Here is a 19,945-nt window from a genome sequence, read left to right on the forward strand (position 1 = left end):
TATCGTAGAAGGACAAAAAGTTCAAATCTCTTTCTTTTTTAAGTGTCTTCGTATTTTTTAATATATTATATTATATATTTTTTATATATTATATAGATATATAGATTATAGATATATAGAGTTCGGTAATCGGTAAGTATCAAATATTAAACGGTATTAATATCTTATACCAATTTTAATTAATCCCAAATATCAAAATATTAAAATTTTATTCTCAAATACCATATAAAATATGAAATCACCGAATACCAATTATCAAATTTTCCATTCAGTTCGATAGTTTGATTTTTGATATTTTATTGACATTGCTAATTGAAACGTGTCAGTCAATTAACGTGTCAGTCAATTCTTTAAAATATTAAAAAGGGTAATGACATTTTTGGTCCCTTGATATTAGTAAAATAGTATTTTTGATCCTGGTAATATACTAAACTTCCCGTGAAACATGGAACAATCAGAAATATAGCCATACACACTTGGAGTTATCAGAAATATAGTCACTCAGATAGCTGCAACTATGGGTGTTGATGATGAAGTTCACTCTCATATGCCCCCGAATTCGTCTTCTTCCTCTTCCTCATTATCTAAGCTTGCCTTCAGAAAAACAGGTACTATTTTTTTTTTTTTTTTTCTCATTATAGTTTAGGGTGGCCAATGGAATAACCTTCGTCGAGAAATTATACCGTGTATGAAAAAATTGTAGAGAGTATATAGGTCAGACATTAATTTTCACGTAAAGTTGATGTCATGTGATCAAGAGTCACGAGTTCAATCCTTAGAAATAGCCTCCGGTAGTATCCTTGTGGTGGATCCTACCTTGGACCTTGCGCATAGCGGGAACTTTAGTGGACCGGCAGGGGCGGACCTATGTAGGATTTTGGGGTGCTCTGACACGCGTCGAGCGGAATAAGTATAATTACATTGAAAATATATGAAAATAGGTATAAAACATATGAAAAACACCCACTATAATAAAAAGTTGGTTGAGTGCATTGACATTTAGGTTGATTTTAAGGTGCTTTATTGGAAGGAGGCCCTGTTCTAACCTCATTGAGGTAATTTTTTACTTTTTTTCAGTTTTATATTTTTTAAGCACCTACTATCCTTAAATCCTGGGTCCGCCACTGTGATCGGGCTTCCCTTTTTTTTATATATTAAATCTAGAATACTCCTCATGGAAGTTTTGACTTGTCCTGTATTTGTTTATTGAAGGATGTTTTTTTTTTAAAGGTGCATAGCATGCTAGGCCAAGTTTTCAGGAAGCCAAAGTGGTTAGTTTTAGGGAATGAGTTTTTTTTTAACATTGAAATGGATTAAATCTAAGGAACAATGCATTTTGCTGCCAGGAACTGTATGGACTGCAGTTGCACATATTATTGCAGCTGTAATTGGAGCTGGTGTTCTAGCTCTAGCCTGGGGCACAGCACAATTAGGATGGATTGGAGGGCCAATCACCATGCTTTGTTTTGCAGTTGTTATGTTCATATCTGCATGCCTCTTAAGTGACTGTTACAGGACAAATGATCACATAGCAGGAAGGCCAAATCCGTCGTACAATGAGGCTGTTAGAGTTTACCTTGGTAGGTTGTTCCATCCCTACAACATAGAATCTCCCATATGAGGATTCTACATTTACATTTTGGGATAGGGGATTAGAAGTGTCTTTTATGTATTTTGACTTTATACTCGTTCAGGCAAGAAATGGACGTGGTTGTGTGGTTTGCTTCTGTATGTGAACTTCTATGGGACTGGTATTGCCTATGTAATTACAAGTGCAACAAGTATGAGGTCAGTCAGCCAGATTTTTGCCTCTTTGAATCTTGTGTCTCAATTACAATAAACATGTCACTTTACTATGCTTATTTGGTTCGGTTATCAGATTATATATAGCCGCTGTAGTGATGCGGTGCCTAGCCTGCAAGAGATAGTGTATGCCTGCAAGAGATAGTGTATGCAATTCAAGCTGAATGAGATATGCTTCTGTTATGTTATTTATCCCTCCGAAAATTTTTGCAGAGAAATTCAGAGAGTAAATTGTTACCACGAAAGAGGAGAAAAAGCACATTGCCAGACTGGGACAAGCATGTTCATGCTGATTTTTGGCATTGTTGAGATAGTAACGTCGCAGATACCAGATTTTCACAACATGGCGTGGTTGTCTGTTGTCGCTGCATTAATGTCATTTTGTTACTCTTTCATTGGATTAGGCCTTGGAATTTCTAAAGTGATTGGTAAAGCTTGGACTGTTATCTTACTCTCTGTTTCTTTTCTCTCATCTCACCTTTCAAAAAGTATTTCTTCTGAAGAAAGTATTTCTTCTGAATAATCTGTGTATTTTGATCAGTAGACTTGATGTACGATCTGCAGATAACAAGAGTATCAAGGGAAGCATTGTGGGAATACCAACAAAGAGTGCTTCTCAGAAGATATGGCTAGTCTTCCAGGCACTCGGTAACATTGCTTTTGCCTATCCTTATTCGGTTATTGTCCTTGAGATACAGGTAATATTTAATGATATTCCACAAATTTTTATGTCTAATGTATACTAGTCTTAACGTCTGGCATTTCTTTTATATCACAGTGAGATATTAATGGATCCAGCTCTTATAATTTGTCCTGATACTACATCACTGAATATTGATTTACATAGCAGACGCCGACTTGTTTAAGACATGCATTCCTCTAGTTGGAATAGTTGCACTAATAGCATCACAGAGACTGCTGATGTTTCTTAATATTAAAGTTTTTATTTTTTATGGATTGAAGGATACACTAAAATCGCCTCCACCAGAAAACCAGACCATGAAGAAGGCGTCAATGACCTCAATAGCTATCACCACTTTCTTCTATCTGTGCCTTAGTTGCTTCGGTTATGCAGCCTTTGGAAACAACACGCCAGGGAACATCTTGACAGGTTTCGACGAGCCATTTTGGCTTGTTGACTTTGCCAATGCCTGCATAGTCCTTCATCTGGTCGGAGGGTACCAGGTAGTACTAAAATTTGAGCGTTTTCCTTTCACCAATCACCCTTTACTTGATTTATGAAAATTCTAACTTCACCACGAACAACATACTTGTTTCCAAAGGTATACAGCCAGCCAGTATTTGCATTTGTGGAAAAATGGGCAACTCAGAAGTACCCTGAGAACAGATTCGTGAATAAGTTCTACGCCATCAAACTGCCGGTGTTGCCAGCTCTCCAGTTGAACCTCTTCCGGTTATGTTTCCGGACTCTATATGTTATATCTACAACAGCAATAGCAATGGCGTTTCCTTATTTCAATCAAGTATTAGGAGTCTTGGGAGCATTGATCTTTTGGCCTACGACTGTATATTTCCCAGTGGAAATGTACATTGTGCAAAAGAAAATTGGAGCTTGGTCAAGAAAATGGCTACTTCTTGAAGGTTTCAGTATGATCTGTTTGATTGTATCTGTACTGGCCTTTATTGGATCCATTGAGGGAATAATTAGAGCTAAATTAGCTTAAGATATAAAACTTTCTACTTTGATTCTCAATAATGTTGCCACTAAATAGTTTAGTATTAGATTTTTAAGCTAAAAGATGGTATATTTTCACTATTTTTTACGTTTTGTTGCAGAGTTTTAGCAGCAACAAAGTCTGGTGCTACACACTTTTGGACAAATTAACTTGTTTCTTTCCATTCATCAGTATCATTAGTTGTTACTCTTGAATTTCCTTTTTGTGGTTGTTATCTTATAATATTTTTAAAAGTATTAATGTACTGAATTGAAAGAAAACAATTGAAAGCTCAAATAGTTTTGTAGGTAAAAGAAGCCAAACACTAAAAGAGTTGTATTATTTGACGTTTCATAGATGTTGGAAGGCACTACTGAATATGAACTCAAAAAAGATGTGCCCTTTCCTTTTTAATTTAGATAAATATGGGGTGCCATTCCACTAAGGTTTGATAGAAATGGAAAATTAAGCAATTTCAAAAAAAAATCTTCAATTCAAATAAGTGACAAGAAAAAAAAAACTATCTTTTCTTATCGATTCTTTTGACTACCAACCGTGATTAAATACACAGAACTAAAAATACATATTTCAGTTAATTAAACATTAAATGTGTAATTGATCGTGACATGTGCAATGTGACATGTCCAAGTGTAATTGATCGTGACATGTGCAATGTTCATCGATCATTTCATGATTTTTTTTTTATTTAGTGTCCGATACTCGCATTAGAATCTGTTTTTCATTCAGTGTCCGATATTCGCATTGGAATCTGATTAATGCGGATTCGCGCCAAATAGGGCTCATTTCGCTCCCTAACAGAATTTTCTCCGTACTCAAATCAAATCCTCAACTTCTGATTAAGAGTGAAGCAGTCCCATCCACTGCACCACAACCCAGGTTTTTATGGTTCATTTCATGTCCATTATGAATATTGATTAAGAATTACCAATAATTGAAGGATTAAAAAATAGTATAATCTCTATTAAAACAGTATTAGACAAATTTGTATAAAGAATTTTCCATGAAACTTGGGCTGATCAAGCAAATAGTATCACACAAACAGCTGTGGCTATGGGGATTGATGATGAAGTTGACTTTCATATCCCATTTTTGGACTCAAATTATGTTTCTTCTTCTTCATCACCTAGTCTTGCCTTCAAGAGAACAGGTACTAATAGAATTGTCACATGGTATTTTTTCCACAATACAACAACTTACAAGGTCAATTATTTCAGCTGTTATCTTTACTTGTCTCATACTTTTTAACTTTTTCCTTTCTTTAGCAAACCCCTCTATCCCCACTTAAGCTCCATCTCAAGAAGTTTGATTTAACTTGTCCTTTGCAATTAGTGCTGTCCCATATCTGTTTATTGAAGGAGACAAGCATAATAAATGGATGTGTCCTTAACTTGGCCTCAGTTGACATCTATTCCCAACTTTGGGTGTGCACGCACTTAAATTATGATAAAGTTGAATAAGTAGACGCACGTTCTACATAGCAAATAGCATGACTTCAAATATATGTGAGATTTGTCACGTAGGACGCACGTGACGTGCCTACTTGTGCACCTCCAAAGTTGGAGGGCATGAAATTCAGTTGAGGCCGAGTTAAAAGATATATTTATGTATTGTGCCTAATGTTAAAGGTGCATAGCATGATTGGACAAGCTTCTAGGAAGCCAAAAGTGGTTATTTTAGGGAACGGAGTAGTACTTCTGAAGAAAAATATTTTTCTAAATAAGCAGATTTTGAAGCTTTGCCAAATAATATGCTCGCGTTTTCAAACAAATTTTGAAGATAATGTACTGCTCCTTCGTTTCAATTTATTTGTTTGATTTTGACTTGGTTACAAAATTTAAGAAAGTAAAGAAGTCTTTTGAATCTTGTGGTTTTAAACTAAAGAGACGTAGAATGTACCAAAATGTCCTTTAATCTTGTGGTATTAAACTAAAGAGACGGAGAATGTACCAAAATGTCTTTTAATCTTGTGATCTTAAACGTGGTATGTGGAAAGTTGGAATGGAAAAGTTATCAAAAAAGGAAAGAGATTTAAAATGGACTAAAAATGCAAGTAAGACAAATAAATTGAGACGGGGGAAGTATTATTTTCTACTATTTTCCGGCAAAAATTGAAACCTGTAAGCTAATAGGTGTCCTCCTTGTGAGAATTCAGGAAATGAATGGACAGCTTTAGCACATATAATTACAGCAGTAATTGGTTCTGGTGTTCTATCACTAGCATGGAGCATGGCACAGCTAGGTTGGATTGCTGGTCCATTGTCTATGTTCCTATTTGCCTGTGTTAGTCTTACTGCTGCACTTCTTCTCTGCGATTGCTATAAGTCTCCTGATCCAGAAACTGGCCCTGATCGGAATGGCTGTTATCGTGATGCTGTACAGAAGATTTTAGGTGAGATTTTCAAGCTAAGGTGAAACTGGAAAACATGTCCTGCACTTTTACGTCCCGTGGAAAGAAATTATGTTCAAGTAAGCAAATATCTCGTGGTTCTAGAGTCTATCTATCGCGTATAGACTTTAAGGGGATGGTGGCCTAACCATCGTAAAACTTCAGCTTTCCCTTAATTGGAGCACCTACTGAATAGTTTGTGCAACATAGCAAAAATTGTCATACGTAGAACTTGGCTTGGTAGTAATTTTCTTCTTACCTTACTGAACTCAAAAGGATTGTTATATACTTGGGCTTACACATCAAATTCTCTTCTTTTGACATCTCAGGGAAAAGAAACGCGTGGTTTTGTGGAATCATTGTTCGTATTAATTTCATCAAGCCTGCAATTGTATATACTATTACATCTGCTATCAGCATACAGTATGTTAATGATCTTCTTTCTACTAGTATTGTCAATGTCTCCTTTCAACAATGCAGTTACATGCTCATCATACTGAATTTGTGTTTGGGTTGTCTCAGATTCCATGGTTGCATTTCCATAGTAACCGACAACAACATTTTTGGGCGATTGCTTTATGAACTCTTGCCAAATTCATGCTTCAGACCTATTATCTTCTCTAAACTAGTGCCATTTTCATTTCAAACTATCCTCTGAGATGCCCTTAATCCTTAACAACTCAAATGTAATTTAGTAGGGGAATCTTAAGGGTTCAAGAATTACTGAATAATGGTGTAAAGCATCGGAATCTTGTTACAAGAAGAGATTCCTATTCATGTCATCTTTCTAATCAGATAATTAGAGGGGGATAAGGAAAGTATATCTGATAATTAGTGAAATGAGGCTTTGTGTTCCATTATCAAGGAGATAAAAGTTCCGTAACAAATGGGATTAGGAATACATTTAAAAAGGCTACATTACATAGTATAAATATAAAAGTTGATATCACTGTCATGTATTCTCAAAATTAAACTTTCACTCGATACCTATGATTAGGGAGATGTGTCCCTAATAGATATTAGGAGTCTCATATAACCAATGAAATAAGGAATCATCGTAAATAAGACTGTGTTGCATAGCACGTATATATAAAAACTGAGAGTCGTTACTCGTGTGCATTCTCAAATTATCTCTTTGGAGAGTTTTTTCTAAAGGTGATATTAATTAAGCATCCTCTAAATGTATACAGAGCAATTCAGAAATCAAACTGCTATCATGATCAAGGTCATGAGGCTACCTGTGGACATGAAAGTACTAGGTATATGGTAATATTTGGATTAATCCAAGTTGTAGTGTCTCAAATTCCTGATTTTCAGAATATGATGTGGCTCTCCGTAGTTGCTGCTGTCATGTCCTTCACATATTCAATTATTGGATCCGCACTTGGTTTAGCCAAAGTAATAGGTACATTATCTTTTTGCATGTGTTTACAGTCCAAAAAATCTTCACAATAACAAGCATGTGTAGGACTAGGATCTCAGGCACTATAGATGATCAAACTTGCTATTATCTTAAAATTCCACTCCGGAATCTTGATATGCAGAAAATGGAGAGATCAAAGGTAGCATTAGAGGACTGCCGAGTTCTACAGCTACTGAGAAAGTATGGTTGGTTGCTCAAGCGCTCGGTGACATTGCCTTTGCCTTTCCATTCTGTCTTATATTTCTGGAGGTTCAGGTGCTGATATTTGGCTTTTTACATTAAATGTGATGTATATTCTTAAACAGTATTAAGCAACACTAAAGCAATTTCTTTAAACTTCCAATGAAGGACACGTTAAAAGCGCCTCCTCCAGAAAAGATCACCATGAAGAAGGTCTCAATAATGACAAGTTGTATTACAACATTTTTCTACCTTTGCTGCGGGGGATTTGGTTATGCAGCCTTTGGTAATTCCACACCAGGGAATCTCTTGACAGGATTTGGTTTCTATGAACCATATTGGCTTGTAGACTTTGCTAATGCATGTGTTGTTCTTCATCTTGTTGGTGGATATCAGGTACTATTACCTAAGTTCTCTGTCATGTCTAACAATGTTGCCCCATGTTCTTAAACAACTGTTATGTCTTCACCTCCAAACTTGTTATCATTGTTGTCAACAATGACAAGTCAGGTGGTTTTTTGTATTGACTTGAATATGCTTTACAGATTTTCAGCCAGCCACTATTTGCAGATATTGAGAGATGGTTTGCCAGAAAATTCCCAGAGAGCAAGTTTGTTCACAACAATCACACTTTGAAACATCTACCGATGCTGCCACTTCGATTGAATTTTATGAGATTATTCTTTCGAACAGCATATGTTGCATTAATCACTGGGATTGCTGTATTGTTCCCTTACTTTAACCAGGTCATCGGGGTGTCCGGATCATTAACATTTTGGCCTATCGTCGTTTATTTCCCAGTAGAGATGTACTTAACCCAGAAAAAAACTGGAAAGTGGAAAAGCAAAGCTATTGCGCTTCGCGTGTATTCAGTAGTATGCCTGGTTGTGATATTGTATGCATTTGTAGGGTCTATCAGAGGAGTGATAGTTGCTAGGTTGGGGTAAAAATGCTTCTTCACTACCCTTCTTGAGATGAGAATCTATTGGAACAACCTCTACCTCCAAAGATAGGGATAAGGTCTGCATATATACTATTCTCCTCGGACCCCACTTTGTGGGATTACACTTGGGTATGTTGATTGTGAAAAAATGTAAACGAATTCTTATTAGTTTTGAAGTGTTGATTATGTAAACAAAAGATCTTTTACTTTGTCAATTGCAAAATATATCATGAACTATAATTTTGGGAAGTCCACATTCTTTGATAGTTTCTGCAAGTCCTCATGGCAAAGCATAGCTAATCAATCGAATATAAGGATAATAGGCTCGTCGGGGGGTGGGGGGGTGGGGTGGGCTTGAGCTCCGAAAAAATTTAGGGCGAAAGTTCACAGGTGGTCCCTAGATCGCCTATTAAATGGATCGGGTTGCTTTGGCGGAGCAAAAAGTCAAACGGGTGAAACAATAGGAATTGCAGTTTTTTTGCGGCTTTCGATGGGTGTTAGCCTACGGTTCGGGGATTTGGCTCTGGCTCCGAAATTTTTTTGGGAAAAACTTATGGGTGGTCCCCCCAACGACCTATTAAATGGGTCGGGTTGCTTTTGGCAGGGTGGGGGGAGTCATTTTCCAAGTCAAAAGGGCAAAATGGCAAAAATACCAGTTTTTTTGCAACTTTCGATGGGTGTTATCCCACGGTTCGAGGGTAGGCTCGAGCTTCGGAAAAAATTCTGTGCAAAACTTCTCGGCTAGTCCCCCAAGGACATATTAAGGATCAGATTGCTTTGGCGTCGCTAGAGGAGCTATTTTTCAAGTCAAACAAGCGAAACAACAGAAATTGCGAAATTTTTATGACTTTCGATGGGTGTTAGCCCACGGTTGTTGGGGGGGGGGGAGGGGGAAGGGGGGTTAGTTCATGCTTTGAGAAAAATTCTGGACGAAACTTCTCGGGCGATCCCTCGACGACCTATTAAATGTATCGGGTTGCTTTGGCGGGGTGAAGGGAGCCATTTTCCAAGTCAAAGGGCTGAAACGACAGGAATTGCGATTTTTTTAAGACTTTCAATTGGTGTTAGCCCACGATTTTGGGGGTGGGCAGGGGGTTCGGGCGTGCTGTGTGCCAAAACTCGATCGAGGCATGTCAGGGAGGCTGGGGATCGTCCCAGCGTGGTCCGTTTGGGTGGGTGGGGGCATTTGGGTGGTCAAACGGGCGAAACGGTGCAAATGGGGCATTTTTGGGGCCAAATCGATGTGCAATAGCCCACAGTTTTGGGGGTGGGCTCAGGTTTCGGGCATGTTGTGTGTCAAAAATCGACTAGGGTATGCCAGAAAGGCTGGGGATCATCCCAATGTTGTCCGTTTGGGTGGGCGAGGCCATTTGGGTGGTCAAACGGGTGAAACGATGCAAATGGGCCATTTTCAGGCCAATTGGTGTGCTATAGCCCAAGGTTTGGGGGTGGGCCAGGGGTTCGGGGGTGCTGTGGGCCGAAAATCAATCGGAGTGTGATAGGGAGGCTGGAGATCATCCTAGTGTGGTCTGTTTTGGTAGGCAGGGCCATTTGGGTGGTCAAATGGACGAAACGGTGCAAACGAGGCATTTTTGGGCCAAATCAGTGTGCTATAGACTACGACTTTGGGGGTGGGCCCAGTGTTTGGGTATGTTGTGGTCCAAAAATCGATCGGGGAGTGTTAAGGCAGTTGGGGATCGTCCCAGTGTGTTCCATTTAGGTGGGCGGGGCCATTTGGATGGTCAAACAGGCAAAACGGTGCAAATGGGGCATTTTCGAGCTAAATCGATGTGCTATAGCCCACGGTTTTAGGGGTGGGCCCAGGATCCGGGTGTGCTGTGGGGCAAAAATCAACCGGGGTGATCTAGGGAGGCTGGGATCGTCTCAGTGTGGTTTGTTTGGATGGGCGACGCCATTTAGGTGGTCAAATGAGCGAAACGATGCAAACAGGGTATTTTTGGGTGAATTCGGTGTGCTATAGCCCACGATTTTGGAGGTGGGCCCGGGGTTCGAGCGTGCTGTGGGTAAAAAATTAATCAGGGCATGGCATGGAGGCTGGGAATCATCCCAGTGTGGTACGATTGGGTGGGTGGGGCCATTTGGGGTGGTTAAACGGGCGAAACGATGCAAAAGAGGCATTTTTGGGCCAAATTGGTGTGCAATAGCCCACAATTTCGTGCTGTGGGCTAAAAATCGATCGAAGTGTGACAAGGAGGCAGGGGATCATCCCAGTATGATCAGTTTGGGTGGGCGGGGCCATTTGGGTGGTCAAACGGGCAAAATGGTACAAACGGGGAATTTTCGGGCCAAATTGGTATGCTTTAGCCCACGATTTCAGGGGTGGGCCTATGATTCGGGTGTGCTGTGGGCCAAAAATCAACCAGGGTGATCCAAGGAGGCTGGGGATCATCCCAGTATAGTTTGTTTGGGTGGGCGAGGCCATTTGGATGGTTAAATGGGCGAAACGATTCAAATGGGACATTTTTCGGGCTAATTTGGTGTGCTATAGCCCACGATTTTGGGGGTGGGCCCGAGGTTCAAGCGTGTTGTGGCCCAAAAATCAATCGGGGCATGCTAGGAAGGCTGGGGATCGTCCCAATGTGGTCTGTTTGGGTGGGCGAGGCCATTTGGGTGGTCAAAAGGGCAAAACAATGCAAACGGGGCATTTTTGGGCCAAATCGGTTAGCTGTAGCCCACAATTTTGGGGGTGGACCCAGGGTCCGGGTATGCTGTGGGACAAACATCTACCGGGGCTTGCCAGGAATGCAGATGATTATCCCAGTGTAGTCCGTTTGGGTGGGTGGAGCCATTCGACTGGTTAAACCGACAAAACAGTGTAAATGAGGCATTTTTTAGCCAAATCGGTGCGCTATAGTCCACGGTTTTGGGGTTGGGCCCAGGGTTTGGGTATTCTGTGGGCCAAAAATTGACTGCGGTATGCCTGAAAGGCTGTGGATCATCCTATTGTGGTCCGTTTGGGTGGATGGGCCATTTGGGTGGTCAAACAGGCAAAATGGTGCAAACGGGGCATTTTTGGACCAAATTGGTGTGCTATAGTCTACGATTTTGAGGGCAGACCCGGAGTTCGGGTGTGCAGTGGGCCAAAAATCAACCTGGGCGTGCCAGGGAAGATGGGGATCGTCCCAGTGTGGTCCGGTTGTGTGGGCGGGGCCATTAGGGTGGTTAAACGGGCAAAATGGTGCAAACGTGGCTTTTTTTTGACTAAATCGATTGCTACAGCCCACAATTTTGGGGGTGGGCCTGAGGTTCGGGTGTGTTGTGGGCCAAAATTAATCGGGGCGAGCCAGGGAGGCTGGGGATTGTCCTAGTGTGGTCCATTTGGGTGGGCGGGTCATTTTGATGGTCAAACGGGCGAAATGGTGCAAATAGGATATTTTCGAGCCAAATCAGTGTGCTATAGCTCATGGTTTCGGGGGTCAACTCAGAGTTCGGGCGTGTTGTGGGCCAAAAATCAATCGGGGCATGCCAGGAAGGCTGAGAATCGTCCCAGTGTAGTCCGTTTGGTTAGGCGGGGCCATTTGGGTGCTCAAACGGGTTAAATGGTGCAAATAAGGCATTTTTGAGCTAAATCGGTATGCTATAGCCCACGATTTTGGGGGTGGGCTTGGGGTCCGGGTGTGCTGTGGGCTAAAAATTGACCGCGGCATGACAGGGAGGCTGGGGGTCATCCCAGTGTGGTCTATTTAGGTTGGCAGAGCCATTTGGGAGGTCAAACGGGCGAAACGCTGCAAATGAGGCATTTTCAGGACAAATCGATATGCTATAGCCCATGGTTTTGGGGGTGGGCCTGGGGTCCGAGTGTGCTGTGGGCCTAAAATTGATCAGGGCATGCCAGGGAGGTTGGGATGCGTCCCAATGTGGTCTGTTTGGGTGGGAAAGGTCATTTGGGTGGTCAAACAGGTGAAGCGGTGGAAACGAGGCATTTTCTAGCCAAATCAGTGTGCAATAGCCTATGATTTTGGGGGTGGGCCTAGGGTCCGAGAGTGCCATGGGCCTAAAATCGATCAGGGCATGCCAGAGAGGTTGGGATTCATCCCAATGTGGTCTGTTTGGGTGGGAAAGGCCATTTGGGTGGTCAAACGGGTGAAGCAGTGCAAACAAGGCATTTTCTAGCCAAATCAGTGTGCAATAGCCTATAGTTTTGGGGGTGGACTAGGGGTCCGAGCATGCTGTTGGCTGAAAATTGATCAGAATCGTCTCAGTGTGGTCCGTTTGGGTGGGTGAGGTCATTTATATGGTCAAACGTGAGAAATGATGCAAACGGGGCTTTTTCAGGCCAAATCGGTGTGCTATAGCCCGTGGTTTCAGGGGTGGGCCCGGGGTCTGGGCGTGTTGTAGGCTAAAAATTGATCGGGGCATGTCAGGGAGGCTGAGGATCGTCCCAGTGTTGTTCGTTTGGGTGGGAGAGGCCATTTGGGTGGTCAAACGGGCAAAACGGTGCAAATGAGGTGTTTTAAGACCAAATAGGTATGCTATAGCCCACGATTTTGGGGGTGTACCCTGGGTCCGGGCGTGTTGTGGGCCAAAAATTGACCAGGGCATGACAGAGAGGTTGGGGATCGTCTCAGTGTTGTTCGTTTGGGTGGGCGAGGCCATTTGGGTGGTCAAACGGGGGAAACGATGCAAACGGGGCATTTTTGGGCCAAATCGTTGAGCTATAGCCCACGGTTTTGAAGGTAGGCTCGAGGTTTGAGCGTGTTGTAGGCGAAAAATTGACTGGGGCATGCCAAGGAGGTTGGGGATTGTCTTATTATGGTTCATTTGGGTGGGTCCATTTGGGTGGTTAAATGGATAAAACAGCGTATACGGGGCATTTTTGGGCCAAATCGAGTGCTATAGCCCACAATTTCAGGGGTGGGCCTAGGGTCCGTGCGTGTTGTGGGTTGAAAACCAATCGGGGCGTGCCAAAAGGGTGGGGATCATCTCAGTGTGGCCCATTTGGGTTGGCGGGGCCATTTGTGTGGTCAAACAGGTAAAATGGTGAAAACGGGGCATATTCGAGTCAAATCGATACGTTATAGCCTATGATTTTAGGGGTGGACCTCAGGGATCGAGCGTGTTGTGGGTCAAAAATCAATCGGGGCGTGCCAGGGAGGGTAGGGATCATCCCAGTGTGGTTCGTTTGGGTGGACGAGGCCATTTGGGTGGTAAAGCAGGCGAAATGTTACAAACGTGGTATTTTTGGGCCAAATTGGTGTGCTATAACCCACGATTTTGAGGGTGGGCTGGAGGTACGGGCGTGCTGTGGGCAGAAAATCAACCAGGGCATGCCAAATAAGCTGGGGATCATCCCAGTATGATCTTTTTGGGTGGTCTGGACCATTTGGGTGGTCAAAAGGGCAAAACGGTACAAATGGGACATTTTCGGGCCAAATTGGTGTGCTATAGGTCACAGTTTTGGGGTGGGCCCGGGGTTCGGGTGTTCTATATGTTGAAAATTGATCGAGGCATGCCAGGGAGGCTGGAGATCATTTTAGTGTGGTCTGTTTGGATGGGCGGGGCCACTTGGGTAGTCAAACAGGTGAACGATGCAAATGGGGCATTTTCGGACCAAATCGGTGTGCTATAGCCCATGGTTTTTGGGGTGGGCCCTAGATTCGGGCGTGCTGTGGGCCAAAAATTGATTGGGGCATGCCAGGGAGGCTGGAGATCATCCAAGTGTTGTCCATTTGGGCGGGTGAGACCATTTGGGTGGTCAAACAGGCAAAACAGTTCAAACAGAGAATTTTTAGGCTAAATAAGTGTGCTATAGCACAGTTTTGGGGTGAGCCCGGGGTCTAGATGTGCTGTTGGCTGAAAATCGATCGAGGTGAGACAAGGGGGCTGAAGATCGTCTCAGTGTGGTCTGTTTAGGCGGGCGGGGCAATTTGACTGGTCAAAAGGACGAAACGGTGCAAATGGATTATTTTTAAGAAAAATTGGTGTGCTATTGCCCACGGTTTTGGGGGTTGGCCCGAGGTACGGGTGTGCTGTGGGCCATAAATCTATCGAGGCATGCTAGTGAGACTAGGGATCTTCCCAGCGTGGTTTGTTTGGCTGGGCGGGGCTATTTGGGTAGTCAAATAGGTGAAATAATGTAAATAGGGCATTTTAGGACCAAATCGGTGTGCTATAGCCCATAATTTTATGGGTGGGCCCTGGGTCCAGGCGTACTGTGGGCCAAAATTTATTGGGGCATCACAGGGAGGCTGGGGATCATCCCAGTGAGGACCTTTTAGGAGGCTGGGGCCATTTGGGTTGTCAATCGAAGAAAAACAGTGCAAAGGAGGCATTTTCGAGTCAAATTGGTGTGCTGTAGCCCACAGTTTTGAGGGTGAGCCCGGGGTCCGGGCGTGTTGTGGGCCAAAAATCGATCGAGGCATGCCAAAGAGTCTAGGAATAGTCCCAGTGTGTTCCTTTTGGGTGGGCGGGGCCATTTGGATTGTCAAACGGGTAAAATAGTGCAAATAGAGCATTTTTTAGCCTAGTAGGTGTGCTATAGCCCACGGTTTCGAGGATGGGCCCGGGTCCGGGCATGCTGTGGGCCAAAAATTGACTAAAAAATGCTAGGGAGACTGGGGATCGTCCCAGTGTGGTCCGTTTTTGTGGGCGGGGCTATTTGGGTGGTCAAACGGATGAAATAGTGCAAACGAGGCATTTTTTAGGAAAATCGATGTGTTATAGCCCACGATTTCGGGAGTAGGTCCGAGGTCTGAGCATGCTGTTGGCCAAAAATTAATATAGGCGTGATAGGGAGGTTGGAGATCATCTCAGTTTTGTCCTTTGGGTGGGCGGGCCTAATTGGGTTATCAAACTGGCGAAACATTACAAGTGGGGCATTTTCAGGTCAAGTTGGTGTGCTATAGCCCACGATTTTGGGTGTGGGCCCTGGGTTCAGGCATGATGTGGGCCAAAAATCGATCGAAGCTTGCCAGTGAGGCTGGAGATCGTCCCAGTGTAGTTCGTTTGGGTGGGTGAGACCATTTGGGTGGTCAAACGGGTAAAACGATGCAAACAGGAAATTTTCAGGTGTGCGCTATTGCCCATGGTTTAGAGGGTCAGCCCAGGGTCCAGGCGTGCTATGGGATAAAAATTGATCGAGGCATGCCAAGGAGGCTGGGATCGTCCCAGTGTGGTCCGTTTGACTGGGTGGGGTCATTTGCTAGTCAAACGAGCGAAATGGTGCAAACAGAGCATATTTTAGAAAATTGGTGTGCTATTGCCTACGATTTTGGGGGTGGGCCTGAAGTTCAGGCGTACTGTGGGCTGAAAATCTACCGGGGCATGCCAGGGAGATTAAGGATCATCCCAGTGTGGTTTGTCTGGGTGGGCGAGGCCATTTGGGTAGTCAAACGGGTGACAAGAGGCAAATAGGGCATTTTCGAACCAAATCGATGTGCTCTAGCCCATGGTTTTAGGGGTGAGCCCTGGGTCTGGCGTGCTGTGTGCCAAAAATTGACCGGGGCACGCCAGAGTGGCTGGAGATCGTCCCAATGAGGTCCATTTGTGAGGGCGGGGCTATTTGGGTGGTCAAACGAGGCCAAACAGTGCAAATGGGGTATTTTCAGGCCAAATTAGTGTGCTATAGCCCACAGTTTTAGGGGTGAGCCCGGGGTTCGGGCGTGCTGTGGGCCAAAAATCGGTTGAGTCTTGCCAAAGAGGCTGGGGATCATCCCAGTGTGTTTTGTTTTGGTGGGCGTGGCCATTTGGCTTGTCAAACGGGCAAAATGGTGTAAATGAAGCATTTTTGAGCCTAATTGGTATGCTATAGCCCACGGTTTTTTGGGTGGGCCCGAGTTTCGGGTGTGCTGTGGGTCAAAAATTGACTAAGGCATGTCAGGGAGGATAGGTATGCTTTTAATGTGGTCTGTTTTGGTGGGCGGGGCTATTTGGGTGGTCAAATGGGCAAAATGGTACAAAAGGGGCATTTTTAGGGCAAATTGGTGTGCTATAGCCCACGATTTTGGGGGTGGGCCCGAGGTTCGAGCATGCTGTGGACTAAAGATTAATTGGGGAGTGCCGAGGAGGGTGGACATCATCCCAGTGTTGTTCTTTTGGATGGGTGGGGCCATTTGGGTGGTTAAACTAGCAAAATATTGCAAATGAGGCATTTTCAGGCTAAATCTATCTGCTATAGCCCATGATTTTAGGGATGGGTATGGGTTCCTGTGATACAAGCAAAGTGGCCACCATAGCTTGTGATGACATATTTAGATGCAATCACTTGAAGAATCATGCTTTGGTCGCATTGAGGGCACAAAAACATACATGGAGGGTCCAATTTGAGCTCACCATAGAGCAATTTATTGTGTGGAAGGTTACTTGGGAGCATTGAAGACTTGAAGACTCACGGTTTTGGCCAACACTTGAAAACTCACAGTTTTTTTATCACCTTTCATTAAGGGTGTTTTAGGGACTACACTTATTGATTCCCAACACCCCATGGACACCTCTTTCATTAAGGGTAAAGGGGTCATTTTATCTCTCATTTGTAATAAGACTATATATAGTCCCTTATTAGGTCTGTACTTTTTAGTTTTGATTGATAAGAGATATTGAAAGACTTTTCCTTTCTTGTGAGAGTGGACCACAAATCCTCTCTTGTAAGAGTCGACCAACATTGTAACTAAGGTAGCATAAGTGTGGAATCACTTTTGTTGCGTTTTGGCTTGAGACATTGGTGCTTGAGGAGGTAACGTCCCTCTTGTGTCTCCGTAAGAGAGTGGTGATTGTATGTGTAGGTATTAAGGGTCCTTAGATTTAATATATCTTAGGGTTTATACATCTATTTGTCATTCTATCTATCCATTTTATCTTTTGAAATCTTTTGCTTTTGTGTTTGTGTTCTTGTAGCTGTGTTGTGTTCTTTTTGTTCTTGTGATATTTGTGGACTGTTTTGAGTCATTGTGGGCTGTCTCGTATCATCCTGGAGTACTGTGGGCCAAAAATTGACCGAGGCATGCCAGGGAGGCTGGGGATCATCCCAGTATGGTTTGCTTTGATGGGCGGGGTCATTTGGGTGGTCAAACAGGCAAAATTATGCAAACGAGGCATTTCTGGGCCAAATTGGTGTGCTATTGCCCACGATTTTTATGGTGGGCCCAGGGTCTGAGGGTGATGTGGGCCAAAAATTGATCAGAGCATGCCAGGTAGGTTGGGGATCGTCCCATTATGGTTCGTTTGGGTGGGCGGGGCCATATGGATGGTTAAACTGGAAAAATGGTAAAAATAGAGCATTTTCAAGCCAAATTAGTGTGCTATAGCAAACGGTTTTGGGGGTGGGCCCATGATTCAGGCATGTTGTGGGCCAAAAATTGACTGGGGCGTGCCAAGGAGACTGGGGATCATCCCAGTGTGGTCTTTTTTGGTGGACGAGGCTATTTAGGTGATCAAATGGGTGAAACGGTGATATAACCCACGGTTCTAGGGGTGGACCCAAGGTCTGGGCGTGCTGTGGGTCGAAAATCATCCGAGACGTGCTAGGGAGGTTGGGGATCGTTCCAGTGTGGTTCGTTTGGGTGGTCAAACGAGCAAAATGTTGCAAACGGGGCCTTTTTGGTCCAAATCGGTGTGCTATAGCCCATAGTTTTAGGGGTTGGCCCGAGGGTCCGAGCGTGTTGTGGTTGAAAAGAGACCAAGGTGTGCTAGAGAGGCTGGGGATCTTCGCAGTGTTGTTCGTTTGGACGGATGGGGCCATTTGGGTGGTCAAACGGGTGAAACAGTGCAAATAATGCATTTTTTAGCCTAATTGGTGTGCTTATAGCCCACGGTTTTTGGGGTGGGCCTGGGGTCCGGGTGTGCTGTGGGTTGAAATTTGACTAGGGCATGACAGAGAGGCTAGGGATCGTCCCAGTGTGGTCCATTTTGGTGGGTGGGGCTATTTGGGTGGTCAAAAGGGCAAAATAGTACAATGGGGCATTTTTGGGAAAAATCGGTGTGCTATAGCCCACAATTTTGGGGTTGGGGTCGAGGTCCGAGCATGATGCGGGTCAAAAATTAATCGAGGCATGCTAGAGAGGTTGGATATCATCCCAGTGTGGTCCGTTTGGGTGGGTGTGGTCATTTGGGTTGTCACACGGGCGAAATGTTACAAATAGGCATTTTCAGGCTAAATCGGTGTGCTATAACCCACGATTTTGGGGGTGGGACCGGGGTCCTGTGATATAAGCAAAGTGGCCACCATAGCTTGTGATGACATATTTAGAAGCCAATACATGAAGAATCATGCTTTGGTCGCTTTGAGGGCACAAGAACATACATGGAGGGTCTGATTTTAGCACACCGTAAAGCAATTTCATGTGTGGAAGGTTGCTTGGGAGCATTGAAGACTTGAAGACTCACGGTTTTAGCCAACACTTGAAGACTCACATTTCTTTATCACCTTTCATTAAGGGTGTTTTAGGGACTACACATATTGATTCCCAACACCCCATGGACACCCCTTTCATTAAGGGTAAAGGGGCCATTTTATCTCTCATTTGTAATAAGACTATAGATAGTCCCTTATTACATCTTTAATTTTTAGTTTTGATTGATAAGAGATATGGAAAAACTTTTTCTCTCTTGTGAGAGTAGACCACAAATCCTCTCTTGGGTAGATAGGGCCATTTGGGTAGTCAAACTGGAGAAATGGTGCAAACGGGTAGTTTTTGAGCCAAATAGGTGTGCTATATCTCATGGTTTCGGGGGTGGGCCCGGGGTCTAGGCATTTTGTAGGCTGAAAATCGACCAGATCATGCCTGGGAGGCTGGGGATCATCCCAGTGTGGTCTGATTGGGTGGGCGGGATCATTTGGATGGTCAAACGGGTGAAACAGAGTAGACGCGATATTTTTCAGGATAAATTGGTGTGCTATAGCCAACGATTTCAGGGGTGGGCTCGGGGTCCGGACGTGCTGTGGGCCAAAAATCGATCGAAGCATGCCAGGAAGGCTGGAGATCATCCCAATGTGGTCTGTTTAGGCGGGCGGGGCTATTTGGGTGGCCAAATGGGAGAAACGATGAAAATGGGGTATTTTTTGAGCCAATTTGGTGTGCAATAGCCCACAGTTTTGGGGGTGGGCAAGGGTTTCGGGAGTGCTGTGGGTCGAAAATCCACCAGGGCGTGCTATGGAGACTGGGGATAATTCTGGTGTGGTCTGTTTGGGTAGGCGATGTTGTTTGGATTGTCAAACGGTCAAAATAGTGCAAACGGGGCATTTTTGAGCCAAATCGGTGTGTTATAACCCACGGTTTTTGAGGTGAGCCCGGGGTTCGGGCGTGCTGTGGGTCGACAATCATCCAGTGCATGATAGAGAAGCTTGGGATCCTCCTAGTGTGGTCCGTTTGGGTTGGCTGGGCCAAGTGGGTGGTCAAACAGGCAAAACGGTGCAACGGATCATTTTTGGGCCAAATCATTGTGGTATAGCCTACAGTTTTTGTGGTGGGCTCGGGGTTCGAGCGTGTTGTGGGCTGAAAATCGATCAGGGCATATTAGGGATGTTTGGAATCTTCCCAGTGTGGTTCGTTTGGATG

General features: G+C 43.9%; 2 protein-coding genes across 6 annotated transcripts; both read left to right on the forward strand.

The window, feature by feature from the left end:
- Positions 1-319: 319 nt before the first annotated feature.
- Positions 320-3,694, forward strand: LOC107878851 (probable amino acid permease 7). Of its 2 annotated transcripts, XM_047393398.1 has the most exons (8): positions 496-608; positions 1,213-1,271; positions 1,347-1,580; positions 1,695-1,788; positions 2,017-2,231; positions 2,368-2,501; positions 2,767-2,988; positions 3,087-3,694. In XM_047393398.1, exons 3-8 carry the CDS (start codon positions 1,457-1,459, stop codon positions 3,486-3,488), a joined length of 1,191 nt encoding a protein of 396 aa, XP_047249354.1. In that variant the 5' UTR covers positions 496-608; positions 1,213-1,271; positions 1,347-1,456; the 3' UTR covers positions 3,489-3,694. The 2 variants fall into 2 exon arrangements, with proteins under 2 accessions (XP_016581489.1, XP_047249354.1); XM_016726003.2 differs by lacking the exon at positions 1,213-1,271 and having other exon boundaries at positions 320-608.
- A 754-nt stretch (positions 3,695-4,448) lies between these two features.
- LOC107878853 (probable amino acid permease 7) lies at positions 4,449-8,681 on the forward strand. Of its 4 annotated transcripts, none has more exons than XM_047393397.1 (7): positions 4,449-4,647; positions 5,653-5,889; positions 6,216-6,309; positions 7,077-7,291; positions 7,431-7,564; positions 7,658-7,885; positions 8,060-8,681. In XM_047393397.1, exons 1-7 carry the CDS (start codon positions 4,551-4,553, stop codon positions 8,123-8,125), a joined length of 1,071 nt encoding a protein of 356 aa, XP_047249353.1. In that variant the 5' UTR covers positions 4,449-4,550; the 3' UTR covers positions 8,126-8,681. The 4 variants fall into 4 exon arrangements, with proteins under 4 accessions (XP_047249353.1, XP_016581495.2, XP_016581496.2 ...); XM_016726009.2 differs by having other exon boundaries at positions 4,474-4,647; positions 8,035-8,681; XM_016726010.2 differs by lacking the exon at positions 6,216-6,309 and having other exon boundaries at positions 4,475-4,647; positions 7,077-7,145; positions 7,226-7,291; positions 8,035-8,681.
- The last annotated feature ends 11,264 nt before the right edge of the window (positions 8,682-19,945 follow it).

This window comes from Capsicum annuum, chromosome 7 (assembly GCF_002878395.1).
Source record: "Capsicum annuum cultivar UCD-10X-F1 chromosome 7, UCD10Xv1.1, whole genome shotgun sequence".
In the NCBI taxonomy this organism is placed as follows: domain Eukaryota; kingdom Viridiplantae; phylum Streptophyta; class Magnoliopsida; order Solanales; family Solanaceae; genus Capsicum; species Capsicum annuum.